At 44.9% G+C, this 22577-nt stretch overlaps 1 protein-coding gene across 2 annotated transcripts in view; it reads right to left on the bottom strand.

Moving 5' to 3' along the window:
• Pcyt1a (phosphate cytidylyltransferase 1A, choline) overlaps window positions 1-22577 on the bottom strand; it is a 49849-nt gene that overhangs the window by 7683 nt on the left and 19589 nt on the right. For both annotated transcript variants that reach the window (XM_052740503.1, XM_052740504.1), the window contains exons 2-7: window positions 21175-21301; window positions 15619-15718; window positions 7640-7756; window positions 6450-6601; window positions 1421-1499; window positions 735-877 (exon numbers count right to left, since the gene is read on the bottom strand). In XM_052740503.1, coding sequence (XP_052596463.1) covers window positions 735-877; window positions 1421-1499; window positions 6450-6601; window positions 7640-7756; window positions 15619-15718; window positions 21175-21291 — 708 coding nt within the window. In that variant the 5' untranslated portion in view covers window positions 21292-21301. The remainder of the gene's footprint in view (window positions 1-734; window positions 878-1420; window positions 1500-6449; window positions 6602-7639; window positions 7757-15618; window positions 15719-21174; window positions 21302-22577) is intronic.

Below are 22577 nucleotides of genomic sequence, written 5' to 3'. Positions count from 1 at the left end.
TGTTTAACTCTGTGAAGCTGTGTTACTCTGCCTGTCTAAAACACCTAACAGTCTAATAAAGAGCTAAATGACCAATAGCAAGACAGGAGAAAGGATAGGTGGGGCTGGCAGGCAGAGAGAATAAATAGAAGGAGAAATCTGAGAGGAAAGAAGAAGGAATGAGAGGAAGGAGGACCCAGGGGCCAGCCACCCAGCTACACAGCCAGACATGGAATAAGAAACAAAGAAAAGGTATACAGGAATAGAGAAAGATAAAAACCTGAGGCCAAAGGTAGATGGGATAATTTAGTTGTTTATAAAAGCTGGCTAGAAATAAGCCAAGATAAGGCCGGGCATTTACAATTAAGAATAAGCTGGGTGGTGTTAGTAGCACACCCCTTTAATCCCAGCACTCGGGAGGCAAAGGCAGGTGAATCTGAGTTCAAGGCCAGCCTGGTCTACAGGCACCAAAAGCTACACAAAGAAACTCTGTCTCGAAAAACCAAAAAAAAAAAAAAGAAAAAAGAAAAAGAATAAGCCTCCATGTGTGACTTATTTGGGAGTTGGGTGGTGGGCCCCCAAAAGACCAAAAACAAACAACAACAGCTTGGTGCCATATTTCCTGCAAAGGGGCATGTATTAGCTTTGGGGAATGATAATCACAGCAGACTGAAAAGCATGCTCAGCCCAGACGGCACGGGAAGCAAGGTGTGTCCTCCAGAGGCAGGGAACTACGAGATGAGGTTGCAACTCACGTTGATGAAGCTGACATTGAGCTCCTTGGCGGTATAGCCCCTCTGGAGGTTCCTTCTTGCATATACATCGTAGTCACGGACAATGCGGGTGATGATATCTGATGTGGAGATACCTTCTGTCCTCTGTGTTGGAGCAAACATGCCTAAGTCGAAACACAAACAGACAAACACTGATGTCCTGGCACATCAGAAAGGGGGACTAGGCAGAGCCTGGGAACAGCATGTTTCTCTATTTCTCAAAAAACAAAACAAAACAAAAACCAAGACTCTCCTTTAATCCCAGCACTTGGGAGGCAGAAGCAGGTGGATCTCTGTGAGCTCAAGGCCAGCCTGGTCTACACTGTGAGTTCCAGGACAGAAAAAAGGGCAGACTCCGTTATTACTATAAGTGGACTCTAAAGACCCTGGCACACAGGAAGACTGAATCAAGGCTTAGAAGGAGCACACATTGTCCTAATGGTAAGAATATGGACTTGTCCTAAATTTAAGAGATTGAAATGAGATGTCTGGAGCAAGAACTGACAGGTGCTGGAGTGTGCTCACTCGCACTGTTGTCCACAATTTGACCAGAAGCAGAATGTTGGATTTCTCAGAGTTCACATTTTCTACTGCAAAGCAATGCCATGGCTGAATCTCTGAAGTCACCCAAGACCCCATAAAGTGAAGATGGACATCAACCCACTCACCTGCTTCCTTGATGTGCTTATACACGTCATCACTCCCCGCAGAAGAATAGGGGATATCGTCATGGGCTACGAAATCAATCTGAAAAGAGGAAAACATCGTCTCATCTCCAGACTAACTGCCATTTGGAAAGACCCTGTAAATACTCTTGGGCTCAGAAAAAGGGAAACTGGCAGGGCCCACACCTCAAAATAACCTTTTCTCTCTACCTTTTTGCTTGCTTCATACAGTCTACAATCTGTTCAGAAATCACCAACCTAATTATTTATGGCTTCTACATAGGAAGTTTGCCTGTTTCTTCTCTGGCTATTTCTCCTGGTCTAAGAGAAGTGCTGTCTGAACACCATCAGCATGCTGTGGTTATCGGAGCAAGAGAGTTTTCTAGTAAGCCGTTAGTAGACAGAGCCTAGAAAGAAGGGAATGTCCCTGTCCTCCTGGGTCTATAGAAATGGGCCACAAAAAGGCTTCTATTGCTTAATTAACTGTTTCTTCTCTTAGTTCCTGAGAAAAGGGGGAATTTAGAAATAACAACGAAAGTCCTTTTACCAGAACAGATTTATCTGTTCTACCGAGAAATGTAAAACCCAAAGCCGCAAGTGTTTATCGCTGTATTGCTATAAATACACTTCAGAAGACTCATCTATTGACTATCTGGACAGCCCCTAAACCTTCGCTACTGTAACACTAATCCTACCAAACCCAGCCCCAGGAGCTGCAGTCGTGCTGAGCAAGCTCCTCAGGACCCCAGCTCACATCCCCATCACCCATGAACAAGTTGACAGGACAGCCAAGCGAAGGCTCAGCACCGGCAAGCTGCGTGGTGGAGACTGACTGCTTACAAGGAGAAAGGGAACACAGCAGACTCTCTGACGCCCTGTCTGGGCCAACTGTGCGGCAGAGAATAGCCTTGCTCATCACCGTTGGTACCACTGCTGAGTGCTGGTGGAGGAAAGTTAGAGAACCGCAGAAGTCTGTCCTGGGCTGGTGAGACGGCTGGGCAGGGAAAACCCCAGTTTCATCCCTGAGAGCAGTGGTACCCACAGGTTGCTCTCTAACACTTGTGTGTGCCATGGCACCCACGCATACACACAGTAAGTAAGTAAACATCCACCCTATTCTAAACAGTTACAGTAAACCTCCCTGGCTTCGGGCCTACTAAGTACTGCTTCAGAAGCATGGCGGCTCTCTTTGTTCCCTTCTGCTCCCTGAGATGACCCACATGCCCATGCAGAGAAGGGACAATATGCACACTGGCTTCTCAAGCTGGAGGGTCCGACCGCTGTAAGAAATCCATCCCTTTCATGCCCACCTGTGTAGGAAGCAGTCTTCAATGAGGGAGAATTCGAAGGCAGGGGTTTTTTAAATACTAATTACTTCTTAAACAAGAGTAAGGAACACTCTTGGTTTTTGATCCCACACAATTTCTAGCCCCAAATCAAAGTTGAAAGTAAATTTAAATCAACAGAAGAGAACTTGAGCTATTTCCTAAATGCAAAGCTTTCTCTCTTTAATTCAGTTTTTGTTTGTCTTTTTGAAAGGTTTTAATATTTTGTGTGTGCCTGGTGTCCATGGAGGTCAGAATGTGTTGGGTCCTCTGGAACTGGAGTTACAGACTGTAGCACGAATCTTAAAGGTTCTTATTAATATAAAAACAAACCTGGAGCCGGGTACTGGGGTCAACGCTGGAAGATCAGAGAAGCAGAACAAGCCACAGCCACCTCACCTTGCCAATTCCTCAGCTGATCCTGTTTCCTCAGACTGGAAGCCTATGAGTTCTCATCCAAATGGATCTCAGCTGAACTGCTGCTAAAAGCCTAAAAGCTTAACCAGCTCTAGTTCCTGGTTTTCACACCTTATATACCTTTCTGCTTTCTGCCATCACTTCCTGGGATTAAAGGCTCTTGTTACCACACCTGGCTGTTTCCAGTGTGGCTTTGAACTCAGAGATCCAGACGGATCTCTGCCTCTGGAATGCTGGGATTAAAGGCGTGTGTGCCACCATTTTCTGGCCTCTATATCTATCTAGTGGCTGTTCTGTTCTCTGACCCCAGATAAGTTTATTAGGGTGCACAACATATTGGGAACACATTATCACCACATTTCCCCTTTTTTGTCTAAAATTTAAAAAGCTTATAACCAATACAAGAAAAACTATATCCAATAAGTATATACAATATATACAGTCAAGAATTACATTAACGATGTCCAGTCCATTAACATTTGACAGATTCAGACAAAAAACTCCATTAATATATAACAATGTCCAGTCCATTAACACTTGACAAATTCAGACAAAAATTTTCATTACTTATCCTATTTAAAACAAGTAGTTCCTTTTTAAAAGGAGATTCAATAATCTCCCTTTTTATCTTATTATATCGATAGTCTTTCTTTTTTCTTTTCATAATAGATTCTACCTTTTGTCATTTTTATATCTTCCCCTTTTTCTTTTTAGAGTAGATTCAATGATCTACCCATTTATCCTATTATTTCTTTATCTTTTTTCTCAGAGTAGATTCAGTGATCTACCTCATATCTATATTCTCTTTTTTCTTTTTCTTTTTCTTTTTTTCAAACAAAAACTCTCAATCTAATCTCCTTGTTCAGCTTTTTTCCTGACCATTAACAATTAACTTGTAACCAACCATCATAAACAATGACAATATCCATAACTTACTAAACAACCAAAAACCTCCCATCCCACCTCTTGGGAATGTGGGCATTGTTTCCTTAAAATTACTTCCTGCTTTCTGGAGGTGAAGGCATCTTTAGGGAATCCTGAAAAGAAAATTTTTGGGTTAATTGTCAAGTCCTGTATAATTTGTCCAGTCGCTGCATAATGAGAAAGTGCAGGACTATCTCAAGTCCTTGTTCAAGTAGTCTGTCAGGCTGGATCATCTCAGCTAGCCATCTTGAAACTATCCTGAGCAGTTTGTAGTCCAAAGTTGGTCTTTCCGTGGTGTTAATGGCTTTACCACAGTCCATGTGGAATCATCATTGTGGGATCCCGTCACCTTTTTGGAGACTTCAAAGTCGCTGTTAGGCGTGGTCATGGTTCCCTGCAGACTTTTTTTTTTTTTTTTTTTTTTTTTTTTTTGTGGTTTGGAGTAATCACAGTCTGATAAATGTCTGTCTCTCAGAACCATGAATGTTCTTCCCTAGAAGAGAATATCGTCACAGCAATTTCTCCCCACCATTTGTCTTGCCAAACTTTTCCAAACTGACCTTTGCCAATGCTTTCTTGTAACACGATGGTCCTGGCAATTCTTCTCTGAACAAGCAGCAGTAAACCCTTCGTCCCAGGCAGCAGCATCACCGCAGTCACCAACACAATGAGAAGGAGCCAGGAACAAGGAATAGCAGTGCTGCCTCCACGGTCTCACCACCATCACCGTTTGTGGCTCGGCCCGAGCCACAGCTTCTTCTTAGTAAGCCTCCCAGGCTGGCCTCAAAGTCGGAATCTTCCTGCCTCTGCCTCTTTCAGTAAATCCTACCAGTGTGCACCACCACAACCGGCTGAGGGTAGCTCAGGTCTGAGCAGGGCCCCGAAAGGCCACAGGCAAGCGGCTTTTTCATGAATTCATACCACGAACGTTGGGCACCAGATGTAGCATGCATCTTAAAGGATCTTATTAATGAAATCAAACCTGGAGCCAGGTACTGGGGTGAATGCCGGAAGATCAGAGAAACAGAACAAGCCACAGCCACCTCACCTTGCCAATTCCTCAGCTGATCCTGTTTCCTCAGACTGGAAGCCTCTGAGTTCTCATCCAAATGGATCTCAGCTGAACTGCTGCTAAAAGCCTAAAAGCTTAACCAGCTCTAGTTCCTGGTTTTCACGCCTTATGTACCTTTCTGCTTTCTGCCATCACTTCCTGGGATTAAAGGCTCTTGTTACCATGCCTGGCTGTTTCCAGTGTGGCTTTGAACTCACAGAGATCCAGATGGATCTCTGCCTCTGGAATGCTGGGATTAAAGGCGTGTGTGCCACCATTTTCTGGCCTCTATATCTATCTAGTGGCTGTTCTGTTCTCTGACCCCAGACAAGTTTATTAGGGTGCACAACATATTGGGAACACATTATCACCACAACAGACAGTTGTGAGCCGTCTTGTGGTGCTGGGAACCAAACCCAGATCCTGTACAGAACAGCAAGTATTCTTAATCACATAGTCGCCTCTCCAAACCCCCCTCATCTTTCATTTGCTTGTTTTTGAGACAAGGTCTTTATTATGTAGCCCAAGCTGGCCTCAAACTTGTGGTCCTCCTGCTTTAGTCACTTGGTTTTGGAATATAAACATCTTTTTACATTAAAACAATCAAATTTATTTATTTATTTATTTATTTTGTGTGGGGTTTTTTTAAAAATTTATTTTATGTATGTATTTTTTTTTAGGTGTGAGTGCTCTGCCTGCATGCCACCAGAGGGCATCACATCCCATTACAGATGTTTGAGAGCCACCATGTGGTTGCTGGGAATCGAACTCAGGACCTCTGGAAGAGCAGCCAGTGCTCTTAACCGCTGAGTCATCTCTCCAGCTCAACTTGTTCATAAATGTGTGCATATAGGCCAGAGGACAACTTACAGGAGTCAGTTCTCACCTTCTAGCGTGTGGGTCCAGGATTCAAATTCAGGTCATCAGACTGGGCAGCACGTGTCTCTAACACCCCCCCCCCCACCCCCCGAACCATCTTACTAACCCAGATAGATAAACTCCATCAGTGTATGGCTAGAACTGTGGATATTCTGAAGAGCCTGGCATGCTATCAGGGGAGGACACTATTGTCATTTAAGACGGTTCATTTAAGGCCCGTTCACAGTGTAACCTGGACGGACACATTAGTCAGTCTCTCTGGGCCTTGCTCTTCAAATGTAAATGAAATAATAACTGTCCCCACAAGATGGCTGCGGGAGCAACTAGAACATAGTGACCCCAGAGGCACACGACAGACAGAAAACTAGCCCTGCAGCTCAAGCCCCGAGGGGCTGGTGGGACTAGGAGTGAGTGCCACGCGCGGCCAGCTGCTTACCCGGTGCTCTGCCAGGAACTCGGGCGTCAGCGTCCAGGGGGCGTTCCTCACCACCTCATCCACGTAGCGACAGTGCTGCACCGCGTCATAGCGCTCGTTCTCGTTCATCACCGTGAAGCCCTTGAAGTTGTGGGTCAGCTCATCACTGCAGACTGGGGTCACAACCACAGCTGTGAGTCAAGGCCCTCTGCCGGCCTTCCCCAGTCACCAACCTTTCCCGTCTCCTCCTCCTTCCTAGGCCTGTAACAGTGCCTGCCCCACCCCATCCACTCAGGAGAAGAATCTTCTGGATGTAGTTCAGCCTGGGTAACAGTGTTTTCTAACCTAAGACCTTCAGAGCAACCTTCCCTGCCCCAAGGCTCACACTTTCGGAAAGAGGGTAAAGTACGGAAGTCAGATTTTGACTTTGAAACGAACCTGCTATGTATTTCCACACCAGTGAAGTTTTCCACAATGTGTTACTGGGGCTGCAGAGATGGCTCAGCAGCTAAGAGCACTGGCTGCCCTTACAAAATAACCAAGCTTGATTCCCAGCACCCACACGGTGGCTCACAGCTGTCTGTAACTCCCGTCCCAGGGGATCTAATGCCCTCTTCTGAATTCCTCGGGCACAGGCACACTCGTGGTACAGAAACACACGTGAAGACCAACCAGCAGAACAACCTACCCATACACATAAGATGAATTTTAAAAATGCTTTCTGATTTTGTTTTTCTAAGGTTGGACTTGACCATCCCATTTGCTGGGCAGACTTCCCCGCTTCTGTCGATTCAAAGCTGAGGAGGTGAAGTCCAGAGCAAATTTTTTTTTTTTTTTTTTTTTTTTTTTTGGTTTTTTGAGACAGGGTTTCTCTGTGTAGTTTTGCGCCTTTCCTGGAACTCGCTTTGTAGACCAGGCTGGCCTCGAACTCACAGAGATCCGCCTGCCTCTGCCTCCCGAGTGCTGGGATTAAAGGCGTGCGCCACCACCGCCCGGCCGGGAGCAAATGTTTTTAAGTAGACAACTGTATGAGTGTCGTCACACTGTAGAACCTCAGCTATAAACTGCGAGACAATCCAGGCCCTCTCAGGGAGCCTGCATGTGGGACGGCTTGCACCACAGGCTTCCTTTCATAAAGACTGCACTAAGTCACACAAATGGGAGGGGGGCCGCTCTTTTTCTGAACAACTAAACTCACCACATTTTCTTACCTCCCACAATGAGATATGTATTAGGGAAAAGGTTCTTGGCTTGCATCAGAGCCCGGGCATGACCAGAGTGGAATAAGTCAAATATTCCATCCGCATAAACTCTCACAGGCCGCTCACCTGAATCCAAATAAAAGAGCTCATCACAAAAATTCATTTCCTCAGCCCCTCACACCTGACAAGCGGGACCGTGGCACTGTGTGACTCTCGGTCACTTCTTTCTCAGTAGTGTTCTCTGGGGCCAGGCCTGGTGACACAGACCTGCAACCCTAGCCACTCTGGAAGCTGCAGCAGGAAGATTACCAAATTCAAGGCCAGCTTGGACTCCAGAGTGACTTCAAGGCCAGTTGGGACAATGTAGTGAGACCCTGTCTCACAATAAAGAGGCTTAGGTACATAAATCAATAGTAGAGGTCTTGCATAATGCCCTAAGGTCAGCCCCCACTACCATAAAAATTCAAATAAGTGCAAACATAAGCCATTTTACTATTATATAGTCTCAACAAACTAGTCCAGAAGAGTCCCTGAACACAACACAGGTATTACCTCAGTAAGGGCGCCATTTCTGTCTATCTGGAATTAGACTGCAGTCCATGGTTTTATATAGACCAGGTACTTTTCCCTTAATACTACCTTAGAAGTGATATTAAATATATAGTCAATGAATACATATTCTGAACTTCAAAATCCTCACCTTAAAAAAAAGGTTAACTCTGAATTGTGTGTATGGAGGGGGTATGTATGTGCATGTAAGTGCAAGTACCTGTCCCAGAGACATCTGTGAACTGCTCAATGTGGGTGCTGGGAACTGAACTCTGGTGCTCTGCAAGAGTAGTACGGACTCTTAACCACAAGAGAGCTCCCAAACTCTCACCTGAGATGTATGACATTTCAAGTCACAAATAAAAATTTACTTCCTGTGTTATACAATGAAAACATCTTGACGGTGTGACATCCGCAGAGCCCTGAAAGAACGTAACATGTGCGTCTTCCTCTGTTTATTATGTTGTGTTGAAACAGAACATAATGAAACTATTCTGACTGCTAATGCTCCCTTTTTCAGTTTGCCTTGATTACTAATAACTAACACTTTGCTTTGAAAATCAATCCTAGCCAGGCATGATGGTGCATGTTATTAATGCCAGCACTCAGAAGGCAGGGCCAAGCAGATTTCTGAGTCTGAGGTCAGCCTGGTCTACATAGCAAATTCTAGGCCAGCCATGGCTACATAGTGAGACCCTGTCTCAAAAAACCAAACAAACAAAGCGCACTGCTGCTGGAGGTAATAAATGATCTGGAGGGTTTTGGCTGAAGTGGAGGGAGGATGGATATATAATCAGAGCAGATAACATTCTGGAAGCATTTCTCCCTCCTAGTAAGCATGACGGGACATTTCTCAGATACATGAAGTACTTGAAAATAAAATATAAATGTGTTAGGACTTTCCATCATGGCTTTTCATTTTTCCATTAGTTAGAATAAAAAGAACTGTCTGTTGAGTTACTTTCAGTGGTAGTGGCCCATGGAAAGCCAGACGTTATCTCCCAGTTTATGAAACCAGTTCCAAGGCCAGACAAACGGTGACAGGATGCTGTGCTGCACAGGAGAAGTCCCAGCAGTCTAAGGAGCTCGGCCACCGTGACACTGAAGGAGGAGCTAGTTCACTGCGGCCGCAGAGGGCAGCAATAGGAACATGGCCACCTTTTTAGGGAAGAAGGGCCAGAGCCCCATCTGACGGACAGAACGGACCCTGGAGAAGATACTTCTCTCTCCTGTCTCAAGGGCTCTAAGCTTTGCACAGTGGTATCTCAGCCAATGAGGTTTATCTGGGGCATGATTATTGCTAATTAAAAACTCTTAATGGCTGTGGATCAGGGAAGAGGAAAATGGTTACCAAGAGCTTTGGGCTTTTAACGGAGCTTTATCCATAAACATGTTCTGTTTTGTTTTGTTTTGTTTTGAGAGTCAGAGTTTCTCTGTATAGGCCTGGCTGTCCTGGAACTTACTCTGTAGATCAGGCTGACCTCAAACTCAGATTTCATCCTCCTGCCTCTGCCTCCCAAGTACTGGGATTAAAAGTGCAAACCAGCCGGGCAGTGGTGGCGCACGCCTTTAATCCCAGCACTCGGGAGGCAGAGCCAGGCGAATCTCTGTGAATTCGAGGCCAGCCTGAACTACCAAGTGAGTCCCAGGAAAGGCGCAAAGCTACACAGAGAAACCCTGTCTCGAAAAACCAAAAAAAAAAAAAAAAAAAAGTACAAGCCACCACACCCAGCCTAAACATGTTTTAAACTAAGAAATCATACATTGCTGATAGGAGCATAATTTCTTACAAAGGCAATTTGGTAATATTTGTGGGAGCCCACAAAAGCTTCCTAGTGAGATCTGAGCTTGCTTTACACAGCAGGGCTGCATTAGGGGATGGCTGGACTACGTGCATGGTCACCAGGTGTCTGGATGGTCTGCACTTGGCTGGGCGGGCTCCCCACAAATCAGCAAAGACAAACGGCGGATGCCTGGCTCCTTCGGTCTGGCCACTCACTCTGGGAACCTGTCTTTCAGATGTGCTTTCACTGTGCCCTTGTTTGCAACAGCAAAAGTGTGAAGACAACATTTCATGGGACAACTGAATCCAGGACAAGGTGGGAGGGGACGGAAACTAAGCACTTAGATATCCACAAGCAACTGGCCACCCTGGCTGCTCTAAGAGGGACATCGGTGGCTGTGAGCCACAGGCTAAGAGGAAGACGCCCATGTTACGTTCCTTCAGTTCTCTGTGGATGTCACATCATCGAGATGTATCCATTTTATAATACAGGAAACACATCTTCATTTGAATTTTTTTTTTACTTTTATGTAGTATATATGTGTGTCTGAGAGAGAAACAGAGCAATCACATACAAGAATGCCACGGTGACATGTAGAGAACAGAGGACACCTTGCAGGAGCCACTGTGTAGTCTCTGGGGACTGAACGCAGGTTGTCAGTCTTGGCAGCAAGCTCCTTTACCCACTGAGCCATTTTGGTGGTCCAAAATTTTGGAATAAAGTAAAACATATCAATATAATTAAAAATAATAGAATGGGCATTTTTCTTTTGGTGCTAAGAATTAAACCCAGGAATTCCTGTATCTGCTTTATCACTGAGTTACATCTTTGTCCTACAATATATTTAATACTATAGGGTATATATTAATACTGTCCTATAATAGAAGAGTTAGCTCAAGTGGCCAACCAGCTTCCTTCCTCATTAAGCTTAAGTTTATTCATCTATAGGACAAAGTAAAATAAAACATGAGTTGTACAAGCAGCTGGGCAGTGGTGGCGTATGCCTTTAATCCCAGCACTGGGGAGCAGGGGGAGGCAGGGGGATATGAGTTCAAGGCCAGCCTGGTCTACAGAAGTGAGTTCCAGGATAGCCAGAACTACACAGAGAAACCCTGTCTTAAACAAACAAACAGAAATATGTACAATCTTTTTTTTTCTTTTAATCCTTGAACTAATGAAGAATCTAAAACTGGGTTTTTCCAAGCTAGGCTTCAGGGGCTGTGATATGACTTTGTTTGATGCTAAAACGCAAAGGCTAGATAGACTGCAAACGCATGAACACATCACAGTATAGCAGGGCAAAGTAAGGGCCGTCTGGCCGAGGAGTCACACTGTCTGAGAGTGGAAAAGCAGACTGTTACTGAGGGAAGCTGTTGGCCAGCACAGTAAAACATCACTGAACCTTTTCCCAACCAACCCACACCTACACGTGTCCCATTACCTTGGCAGGGCCCTTCCCAGCTATTGACATTTCAGTGCCCGAGACCTCACATCCAGCCTTTAGTAACACGGGCTGGTATATTAACCAAGTGGCCAGAAGGGGCCACTGTTGCACAGGTCTTGGGAGAAGCAAGTATCAGAAATTCTTTAACCAAATAAACCACACCCGATCGGCAACCGTCTCAGATTACTAAGAGCAACCTCCTGTCACCCTCTGGGTTATAAATAAGGTGGCTGCATTTTACTCTGCTAAGAAAGCTAAACCAGGCTTCAATTCCCTGTCTACTGAGACACCCTGTCAAACATCAGTCATGGAACCCCCTGCCTTTCTCCACGTCTCCTTTCTTTCTCTGTTCAACACACTGCTGGCTGCATTGTCTCCCAGTAGGTGCCCGAAGGTGAGCGGACCTGTTCTATCCTAACTACCTCTGACTACACACTTCTGTCCTAGATTACACAGCCCCCCTGCTAAGCTCCCTTAAGTTTCCCAGTGAAAACCCCGGGGAGAGGACCAGGAGGAAACACTTCTGTGTCGGGTTGATTAGAATCCCTCGCTGGCACAGAGGCTTTCTTTCTTGTCTTACTCCTTGTCCTGCAGACACAAATATATCCGTATCTAAGACAAGACGAGAGTTAGCAAGAGGAAGGTGCCAGAGAAGAGCAAGAAGTCAAACCAGTTGGCCAGCTTCACAGGAGAACTTGCCACTGTTTCTTACACCCCAAACCCAGGTGAGAGGCCTCCGAGGGTAAGAGTACTTGCTGCTCTCTCAGACGACCGAAGTTCAGTTCCTAGCACCTCTGTGGCAACTTGAAACCACCTGTAACTCCAGGTCTCAGGGATCCCACGCCCGCTTCCGGCCCTCTCTGACACCAGGCATTTACATGGCAGACATCCATCATGCAGGCAAGACACTCATCCACATAAAAATAAAAATAAATTAATAAAAAGTAAGATGCAGTGATCGCATCCATTACTTAGCGCCAATGCCCATAAAGACCAACCGACTGTGGACAGGACCAAGGCGAGCCGACCTGGGTTTGGGCTCCACCTGCAGCACTGGCTGCCTCTCACTGGAGGCTGTCGCTGCTGAGTTTCTAATGACTGACTGCTTCTTAATGTCCCCATACATACAATAAAGAAGGCAATCTCAAGCACAAGTTAGAAATCATACTCTAGCTAGGTGGTGCTGGCACACACCTTTAATCCCAGCACGCCACAGATGGAGACGGGGATCTCTGTGAGTTCAAGGCCAGCCTCCTCTACAGACAGAGCTACACAAGAAAACCTGGCTCAAAAAAGTTTATTGTTTTCTAAAATTTTTAAATAATTAAGACCATCAGTGTTTATTTATTATAAGATTCAAAACCTGGAAATACTATAACACATTTTCTTTTCTTTTTTTTTCTGTTAGCTCTAAACACTGACCTCAAGGTCTCAGGCATGTTAAGCCCATGTTCTTGCTCTGTGCTACACTCTCTGCACACTACTACATATATGTTCCGTTTTTTAATATACCACAATGATATGTGGATACTATAACAAAGTGGGAAACTGTGAACAGACCTGAGCAAGGGATGAATTCTGAATGTGTGTCATTATGCAATGCATAAAAAGTGGTTGACTGCAACAGGTTCTACTACCGTGTGTGAGTGTGAAACAGGAACCGTCTGCTGGCACTTTGAAATTTGACCTCCAGGCTAGTGAGATGATGGCGCAGTGGATAAAGGCACTTGCCTGCTTAGTTGAGTTCAGTTCCCAAGCCTTACGGTAGAAGGAGAAAACCAGCGGCCGAAGCTGTCCCTGACCTCAACGTGTATACTGTGGCATGCACACCGTATACATACACACAAGATAAGTCGGTAAATGTAATTCTAAAAGTTTAAGAGGCTGCATAGTGAAAATCTGTCCCAATAAATAAATAAACAAATTAATTAAGTTCACTTCATGAATCAGAAAGGCTGTGGTCAACATGAGCCATATCTAAATCTAAATATTTTTTGCAGAAAAAAATATTCTTAAGAACTAGATTTTTGTTGTTAGGAATCCAGGAACAATAATAATTTACACAGCCAGAGTACAGCCAAGGGGTCCTGGGGTCCCTAGTCACCATGACATTCATTGTCCAGCACCGTTTGTAGTCGTTTTACGGTTCTTTACTAGGAAAACAAACATGAACACATTAAGTGATCACAGTGCGCACCTTCAGTCCCGCACTCGGGAGGCGGGGGCAGGTGGATCTCTGTGAGTCTGAGTCCAACCTGGCCTACAGAGGGAGTTAGTTCCAGGACAGCCAGGGCTACATGAAGAGACTCTGTCTAAAACAAACAACCAAACAAAAAACAGAAGCAATCACATCCAGGGGAGGTGGTGCCTTTATCCCAGTGCTGGAGTAGGGGTGGAGGGGCAGAGGCAGATGGTCTCTGTGAGTATACAGTGCTGGGGTAGGGGTGGAGGGGCAGAGGCAGATGGTCCCTGTGAGTATACAGTGCAGGGGTAGGGGTGGAGGGGCAGAGGCAGATGGTCCCTGTGAGTATACAGTGCAGGGGTAGGGGTGGAGGGGCAGAGGCAGATGGTCCCTGTGAGTTTCAGGCTAACCAGGAAAAAAGATGAGGGGTAAGATTCATAACCACACTGTCTGTATGAGGATGTGCTGCGGTTGTACGGCCTCCTACTCTGTGCTCGCCTAGGGCTGAGTTCAGCCCTGTATTTGCAGAGTAGACACAACACTTACCAGAACTGAAAAGGGGTAGAAAACAGGGGAAAGAGAAGGGGCATGTGTAGATAAGAAAGAAAGAATGGCTGCCTGTACGGCAGTATTTACAATAAATGGCTATGAGGTGCTTCGCCCATTTGTATGGGTGGGAGGTTTATTTTGATTTTTTATTGTCTTGTTTTGTGGGGGGGGTATTTTGCCTGTATACATGTCTGTGTATCTTGTTCATGCCGTGCCTACAGAGGCCAGAAAGTGTGTCAAGCCTTTGGAGCTGGAGTTAACTGGTGAGTCGTCTAAGGCCAGGGCGGTGGTTTTTGAGACAGGGTCTCAACTTCCAGCTGGCCTCAGATATTCTCTGTTGTAGCCAAAGATGATCTGAAATGACCTCCCTGCCTCCACCTCCCAGCCAGGTGACAGGTGTGCTGACACACACCGGGGTGCTCCTACTTATGGTGATCCCCAAAACCAACTGTCCAAAGCAGAGGATTCTCCAGAACACATTAGTAACTGTCGGGGGGCCAATGAAACAGTTCAACAAGTAAAAACGCTTGTCACACAAGCCTGGTGACAGGAATTTGATTGCCAGAACCCATGAGGAGGCAGAAGGAAAGAACACACTTCAGTTTCCTCTGACTTCCACACATGTGCTGTGGCACACATGCACACATATGCACAGAATGCACACATATACACAGAATGCATACACACACACACACATGCCCGCATCAGTATGCACACGCACACACATGTATACACATGCACGCACATGATTGCTCACTAAAAAAATTACTTGGCCAAAATAGTTAATGATATAAATTAAACCTATAAATGAAGAAAAAGAAAATGGGCTTTCAAAATAATAAAGCAAGTCTATTAAAAGGCATACAATTATATCATTAAAGATAAAATTAATCTCTCCCAATGGGATATTTTTTTCTTCTATCAATCAGCAATATCATCGTAGTTGACTGACACTATGAGAAAGAATTATGGAGAAAATTCTGGGGGTAGGAAAAATATATGACAGTTTGACATATTAATTATTTGAGTATTTGTAAAAATAGGCAAAATCACAGGACAAGCAATACAGCGGAGTAGATAGAATACTTGCCTACCATAGGCAAGGCTCTAGGCTTGATTTCCCGGCACCACAAAAACAAACAAACAAGACACACCCCATCGACAGCTAACATCCATCTTTTCTTTCCTGCCACAAGAGGGATCACACCCAACAACTCGAGTGTGCTAGGCAGGCACCCTACCAACGAGTGACATTCGCAGCCATCAGACTAATAGTTGTGGGGTTTTGTTGGGGTTTGGTTTTTTGTTCTGTTTTGCTTTTCTGTTTCATGATAGCTACGCCAACAACCCAGGAAACAAACATATAACAAGGAAAAAAGTTTACAAGTTTATAGAGTGACGTTATCCTCTGCAGCAGAACACTGAGACAGAACAGCACCCTAAAGACTATGGCAAACAAAAAAGCTAAGTGGCTACTTACAAGGAGTTCCTCGGCAGGCTTCTTCCATAGTTACCCTGACGTAGGGCTTACTAAAGTCAACTTCAATTTCATCAGAAAAGGGAGCTGGCTGCCGTAAGCCCTGAACAAGAACGTGATAGAAAATTAAGTCAAATTCAGTGGGGTACAATGAAGTACTCGAAAGAACACAGCTTTAAAGAACAGACAGTTATTCAACGATGTGACTAAAACTTTATAATGTTGAGAAGGAAAAAAAAGTATTCCAGTGAAGAGTGAAAATAACTTTGGCATGAAGAACAAATGTCTTTCTAGTGGTTTCAGGATAAAACTGAGCGATCTGAGCCGGGCGGTGGTGGTGCACGCCTTTAATCCCAGCACTCGGGAGGCAGAGGCAGGTGGATCTCTGTGAGTTTGAGGCCAGCCTGGGCTACAGAGTGAGTTCCAGGAAAGGCGCAAAGCTACAGAGAAACCCTGTCTCGAAAAACCAAAAAAAAACAACAAAAAAAAAAAAAACAACTGAGCAATCTGACTGGGTCTGGAATGACGGCAGCATGGTGGAATAGCAAACCTTGGGCCCTGTGATGAAACTGCCAGGGTTACTCAGCACACTTCATATTGATCCAACTAGAGAGCAGGAGGGTAGGCAGCTCCTGAGTAAAACCATGGCTGCGGAACCCTTCATACTGTAATTATGTTCAAATGCTCCCTCAGAGGCGAGGAACATACAGCAGGAACCTCCGTTTATAGAGGAGGGAACAAGGGTCAGAGACTTAGGAGAACCGTACACACTAAGAGGCAAAGCTGACCAGAATGTGTGTGTGCTTGTCTCTCTGTGCATGGCTTCACTTGGGAGCTTTGTTCAATTTATTTAACTGAACAGCTGGGGGCATGAAGGAACCTTTCAAATGGGATGAACACACACACACACACACACACACACACACACACACACACACACACACACACACGCTGAACTGTGCCCAGGTTTGTCCTGTTGCAACATCAACATGAACCTAGAGTTTGTCAGCAGCTTCCTACCGCTGCTCTTCCCTGTCCCCTTCTTAAGTATGCGTTAGCACAGGTTTCTGAAAGTCACGGAGCAACTCTCTTTTGCCCAAATGGTCTACATAATAAAACCAGGCCCTGGTAGAATCATAATTATTTTCTTAGTGCCGGGGGGAAGGCTCTAGAGAAAGAGAAAACAATGGAGCAGAAAGTGTCTATCAGGGATGTTCAATCTTTGACATTGTGAAATGAGTGACAAGTCATCACTTACAAAGTTCATGCTCAGGGGCTGTGCAATGACATAAAAAGAAGAGAAGGGGAGGAGAGGGGGGAAAGAAGGAGGGAAGGAAGGAAGGAAGGAAGGAAGGAAGGAAGGAAGGAAGGAAGGAGGGAAGGAAGGAAGGAAATGTCTCTAAAAACCAAAATTTTAAAAAGTCAATATTTTCATGAGGCTTTTTTTTACATGTATATTTATTCATTTTGTGTTCATTGGTGTTTTACCTGCACATGTATTTGCACAAGAGTGTCAGAAGCCCTGGAACTGGAGTTACAGACAGTTGTGAGCTGCCATGTGGGTGCTGGGAATTGAACCCGGGTCCTCTGGAAGAGCAGCCAGTGCTCTTAACTCTTGAGCCATCTTCTCCAGCCCCTCAAGGCTTTTTATTTTTTATTTCGTGTGTATGGGTGTTTAGCCTGCACACACGTCTGTGTGCCGCTTACATGCCTGGTGTTGGCAGAGGTCAGAAGAAGGCATGAGATCCCCTGGAACTGGAGTTACAGACAGGTGTGACCTACCCTGTGGATGCGGGAGTTGAGCCAGTGCTCTTAACCACTGACCCATGTTTCCAGCCCGTTTAAGTAAGTTTACGCTTTGATGCTGGGCTGCTTCCTAGCTATTCTTGGCTGCACATGGTTTGTGGGCCATGGGTTAGAAACACCTGTTAAGGCTCAAAAACAAATTACTCCCCCCACCCTTCAGTTAATGTCAGTTTCTCGGGATCTTCACTGTTCTTCTCGTTGGTACTTTTCACACTATATGTGATTTGATGCTATCTCCTTTTCTTGCCTTTGTTGTTGTTATCGTTGTTGGGTTTTGTTTTTGAAACAAAGGCTGGCCATGAACTATACAGCCCAGTTTCTTAACTGCTCCTGGCTCAGCCTCAACTGTTCATATATAGGTGTTTACCACGACTGGGTCATATCCTCATCTTTGCAATCTCAAGGACAGCAACTGGCACCCAGCGGTTCTCAGTATGTGGTGGTTGAATGGATTGCGGAATCTTAGTCATAAGCAGAACCATGGCTTTTCCTCAATTTAGGTACTTTACTCGTGTGTGTGTGTGTGTGTGTGTGCCATCTATATTTATGAATGACACATATTTAAATAGGCTAAATTTTAATTTTTATAAATTATTTTGTTATTTATTTATTTATTTGTTTGTTTGTTTGTTTGTTTATTTATTTATTTATTTATTTATTTATTTATTTATTTATTTATTTATTTATTTTTGGTTATAAGAGACAGGGTTTCTCCGTGTAGCCCCAGCTGTCCTCGAACTCAGAGACCTGCCTGTTTCTGCCTCCAGTGTGCACCACCACTGGATTCATTTATTTTTTTAAGTGTGTGTGTGTGTGTGTGTGTGTGTGTGTGTGTGTGTGTGTGTGAGATCAAATTCCGAGCCTGGTATCTACCAGACCAGCACTCTACCACTGAGGTAAATGCCCAGCTATCATGGTCCTTTTGAGTTTTGCCTTTAGAAATATCAGCAAATAGTCTAAATATAAGAGAAAACTGGACAATGATATCTCTCAATTCCTCCTCCTTAACTCTCCCCCTCTTCTGTCCATTTCATCCTGATCTGATCCCCCAACTTAGCCACCTAATGTTTGGTGCCCTTTCTACATATGAGGAAAAGCGCTCTTCTGAGAGCGGAGTTCACTCTGTGCTTCCATCCTCCACAGGGAAGAGCCTCCTGTGCTAACCACCCCTGTCTACTGCCATGCTCGCACGCTGGAACCATGTCATGGAATGCAGTTTGCTCGACCCAGCCATCAACAGGTAAGTGCAGAAATAAACGTGGTGTGATACAAGACGGAGTATTATTTAGCAATGAGAAATCATCAGTGAATATACCACATCATGGGTTAATCCTGAAAATATAGTGAAAAAGGACAGTCACATAATATGTCTTCATTTATCTATCATGTCTAGACAGGCAGCACCAGAGAGACATTAGTGGTTTCCAAAAGCTGAGCAGAAATAAGTGATTTGCTAGTAGGTACAAGATATATTTACCACTTCCTTGGGAGTGGTAAATATACTCTAAAATTGGTATTGTCATGACGGAAAAAAACTATCTGTGAATATACAGAAAACTACTAAATTGCTGGGCTATGAGGTGGATGTATCAACTATAGTTCAATAAAGCTGTTACAAGAGAAGGGAAATGTTGTTTGCTTTTGCTCGAGTTCAGAAGTTGAAAGTCCAGGCGTACAGGGTGATGACAAACAACTTTCTTAGCAGATGCTCTTCCACTAGGGTCAGTCAGCATGCTGGGTGAGTGGGTTTGGGCCATTAGCCAAGGCTAAACAGCTGGCATATGCCCGGGAGATGGGGACAGGAAGTGACTGAACCCACATGAACCATTTTACAGGGATATACGAAGCACAGTCACTTAAAGCGTGAAACTCCTCAGGTTCCAAGGACATTTCACCAGACAGACTGACGGATGATGCCTTTGCTCTGTGGTTGTAAGGTGTCCCTGTTCTAAGTGACACAGCTGAACTGCGGCCACCACCATCCCTTTCACCTGAATCCTCTGGGAAACTTTCAGAGGTTAACAATGCCTGAGTGTTCTCTATTGTTTTGTTCTTGAGACAAGATCCTATTATGTAGTGTTTGCCGGCCTCCTCTCTAGATATAGACCAGGCTGGTCTTGAGCTCAGGGATCTCTGCCTGCCTGCCTGCCCGCCCGCCGAGTCCTGGTGTTCTGGGAATAAACACAGCTGGCACAATGCCCTATTTTGGTGATTACTAAGCCATCTTCTGAGTTTTCTATGATACAGAATCATACTCCCAAAAAATGTCCATGTCTTATTCTGTGGAACCTGTGACAATGTTACCTTGTTTGGCAAAAGGGGCACAACAGATATGGCTAAACTTAGGCTACCAGGGCAGGAAAATTATTCTGGGTAATATGGATATGGCAAACGCAATCACAAAAATTCTTATAAATGGAAAGAAAAGGTAGGAAAATTGAAAACTAGAGGCAATGTGAACAGTCTCTAGAAGCTGGAGACAAAAAAGAGAATGGATTTTTCCACTGTACCCCATCTCTGCCAACACTCCTGTAGTTCTCTAGCATCCACTTCAGACTTCTACTCTCCAGACAGAGTCCCCTGCGCTGCTTTGTGACTGTGACAGCAGCAATTTGTCCCACCTGTATCAATGCCAGGCCTAGAACACATGGCTCCTATTTGTGGAGATGAGCTGATTTGAATTGTTTAAGAGAAAGTACTGAAGTTGGCTGTGATGTAACCCAAACTGTAACCTTAGAACTCAGGAGTATGAGAGAACTGCCATGAGTTTAAAGTCAGCATGGGAGACCCCATCTCAAAACAAACAAACAAACAAAAACCAGAGGAAGTGTTGGTTTGTCTCAGAGTAAAAATACTTTTCCCTTTGGGCCAGAGAGCTCCAGAAGTAATTAACAAAGGCTGTAATTTGACAAATGGCTGTGGTCAATAGAGGTAATGAAACAAAAACATCTGAAACACGGATTTCAGAATAATATTGTGGTTCAGTAGTGACTTCAATCATCTCCAGGTCTTTTGACATGTTTTTTAGGGGAAGCTTTAGAATGAACCAGTTGAGACAAGATAGGAAGTTGAAATGGTGTCGTTCATCTAAGGCTTGGCAGTAGTCTCGGAAGAACGTTAACAATGTCACAGAGGTGGAGGTACACAAAGGAGATGGGGGAGGTCTCCCCAGCAGTGAAGTAAAGAAATGACACAGGAAGGACAGGAGGACACAGGACAGACACCACGAAATGACACCCATGTCAAATCACTAGCTGAACACAGGAACCGAAACTTCTCTACTTTTTACTACCAATTTGATTTGTAGCTTAATACTTGTACATCCTCCAAATTTTCCTAACCACTTTTTCAATTCCCATTTCAAGTCATAAAGCTCCTGTGACTGAGCTGTAATTCATAACATGCAAGAAAACACGGCACCCTCTGTGATTCGTGCTATCTGCTCTTCCCGGTATCTAAGAACACCGCACCAATGGCAAGAAAACACGGCACCCTCTGTGATTCGTGCTATCTGCTCTTCCCGGTATCTAAGAACACTGCACCAATGGCAAGAAAACACGGCACCCTCTGTGATCCGTGCTATCTGCTCTTCCCGGTATCTAAGAACACCGCACCAATGGCAAGAAAACACGGCACCCTCTGTGATCCGTGCTATCTGCTCTTCCCGGTATTTAAGAACACCGCACCAATGGCAATGCTCCCTCGCTTTCTCCCTCCACGACAGGGCGTTTGCAGTCAGAGCGCCTCACTTACGACTGAGCAGTTCCGCACTTTTGAAGGAATGCCATCCTCCTCTGTCGCTCCATTAGGGCCGGGTGCATCTTTCCTCCTCTTCCTCGAATTGACTTTAGCTGAACACTGTGCATCCATCTTCTTTTAACTGCTCAAAAAAAAAAAAAAAAAAAAGTAGAGAAATGTCTGAACCAGTATTCCAGAGACACAAATGCACTCAGCAAAACAGTAATTACAGAGCATACATTTACCAGCTGAGCCAAGGAGGGGTGGTACAAACACCCTGTGGAACGACAGCCACAGTTCATCTCCTGGCCTGGAAACTTACTCCCCAGCCAGCACTGCAGCCCACAACACACTGCCCATTTCATATCTTGACAGTGCACAGAAGACTGGAGTAACCTGGCTGAGGAAGACTCCCGTCCAAATCGAGATAGCTTAAATGCTTGTGACCAGGGGATCAGACTTCAGGTTTTTTTGGGTTTGGGAATATGAACTTAGACTTCACTGATTACACATTCCTAACCTGAAATACAAAATACCAGGAAATCTAAAGGAGTTTTAGCAGACTGGGAATGGTCAACCTATGCAGATTTTTTGTTTGGTTTGGTTTTGATGTGTATGAGGGGATTGGAAAGCACTCATTATGTAGCACTGGCTGGCCCAGAACTCAACATGCAGACCGGGGTGGCCTCCCACGTGTGATGCTCCCGCTGCCTCTACCTTCCCAGTGCTGAGTTCCAGGCACACATCACCACCCCAGCTTATCTCTGCCCTGTGCGTCAGTCACAGAAGCACACCCGGTGCGATGTGAACAGCCGTCTTCGGCAGAATGCTCTTGCCTCAGCCTTCTGGCACTGGGATTACAGTTGTGAGTCACCATGCCATTGCTTCTTCTGTCAGGGTCACCACCCCAAGCTGGTTCAGAATTCCCAGCTAATAAACACACAGAATCTCTTTCTCTAGAAGAAAACCTACTTTTCTGTCTAGTTTAGCAGGGAGTATCTAGCACCCCCCTATCCTGAGAGACAGAACCACCAATGTCCTGCTTAGATGTAGGTTTATGCTACCTCATACAGACCCAGTGGGAATATTTGCACTAAAACTGTTACTACATTTATTTGTGTGTGTGTGTGTGTGTGTGTGTGTGTGTGTGTGTGTGTGTACATATATGTGGAGGAGGGAAGAGGTCAGAGGACAACTTGTGTGCACTAGCCCCCTCTTTCTACCACACAAGTCCTAGGACTCAGGTTATCAGGTCTGGTAACAAGCACCTTTAACCAATGAACCACCCTGCTAGCCCCAAATTCCCATTTTTCTTGGGTAATATAATCTGCATGAAGCAACTAATGTCTTTTTAATGATGAACTGTTAGGCATCACCCAGAAACTGGGGATAGAGAAGCTCTATGATCAAATGTCACT

The sequence above is a fragment of the Peromyscus californicus genome, unplaced genomic scaffold, assembly GCF_007827085.1.
Source record: "Peromyscus californicus insignis strain IS unplaced genomic scaffold, ASM782708v3 Scaffold_16__1_contigs__length_79575227, whole genome shotgun sequence".
Taxonomy (NCBI): domain Eukaryota; kingdom Metazoa; phylum Chordata; class Mammalia; order Rodentia; family Cricetidae; genus Peromyscus; species Peromyscus californicus.
Note: the sequence above shows the minus strand (reverse complement) of the source record. Positions and strands in the feature narration are given on the sequence as shown.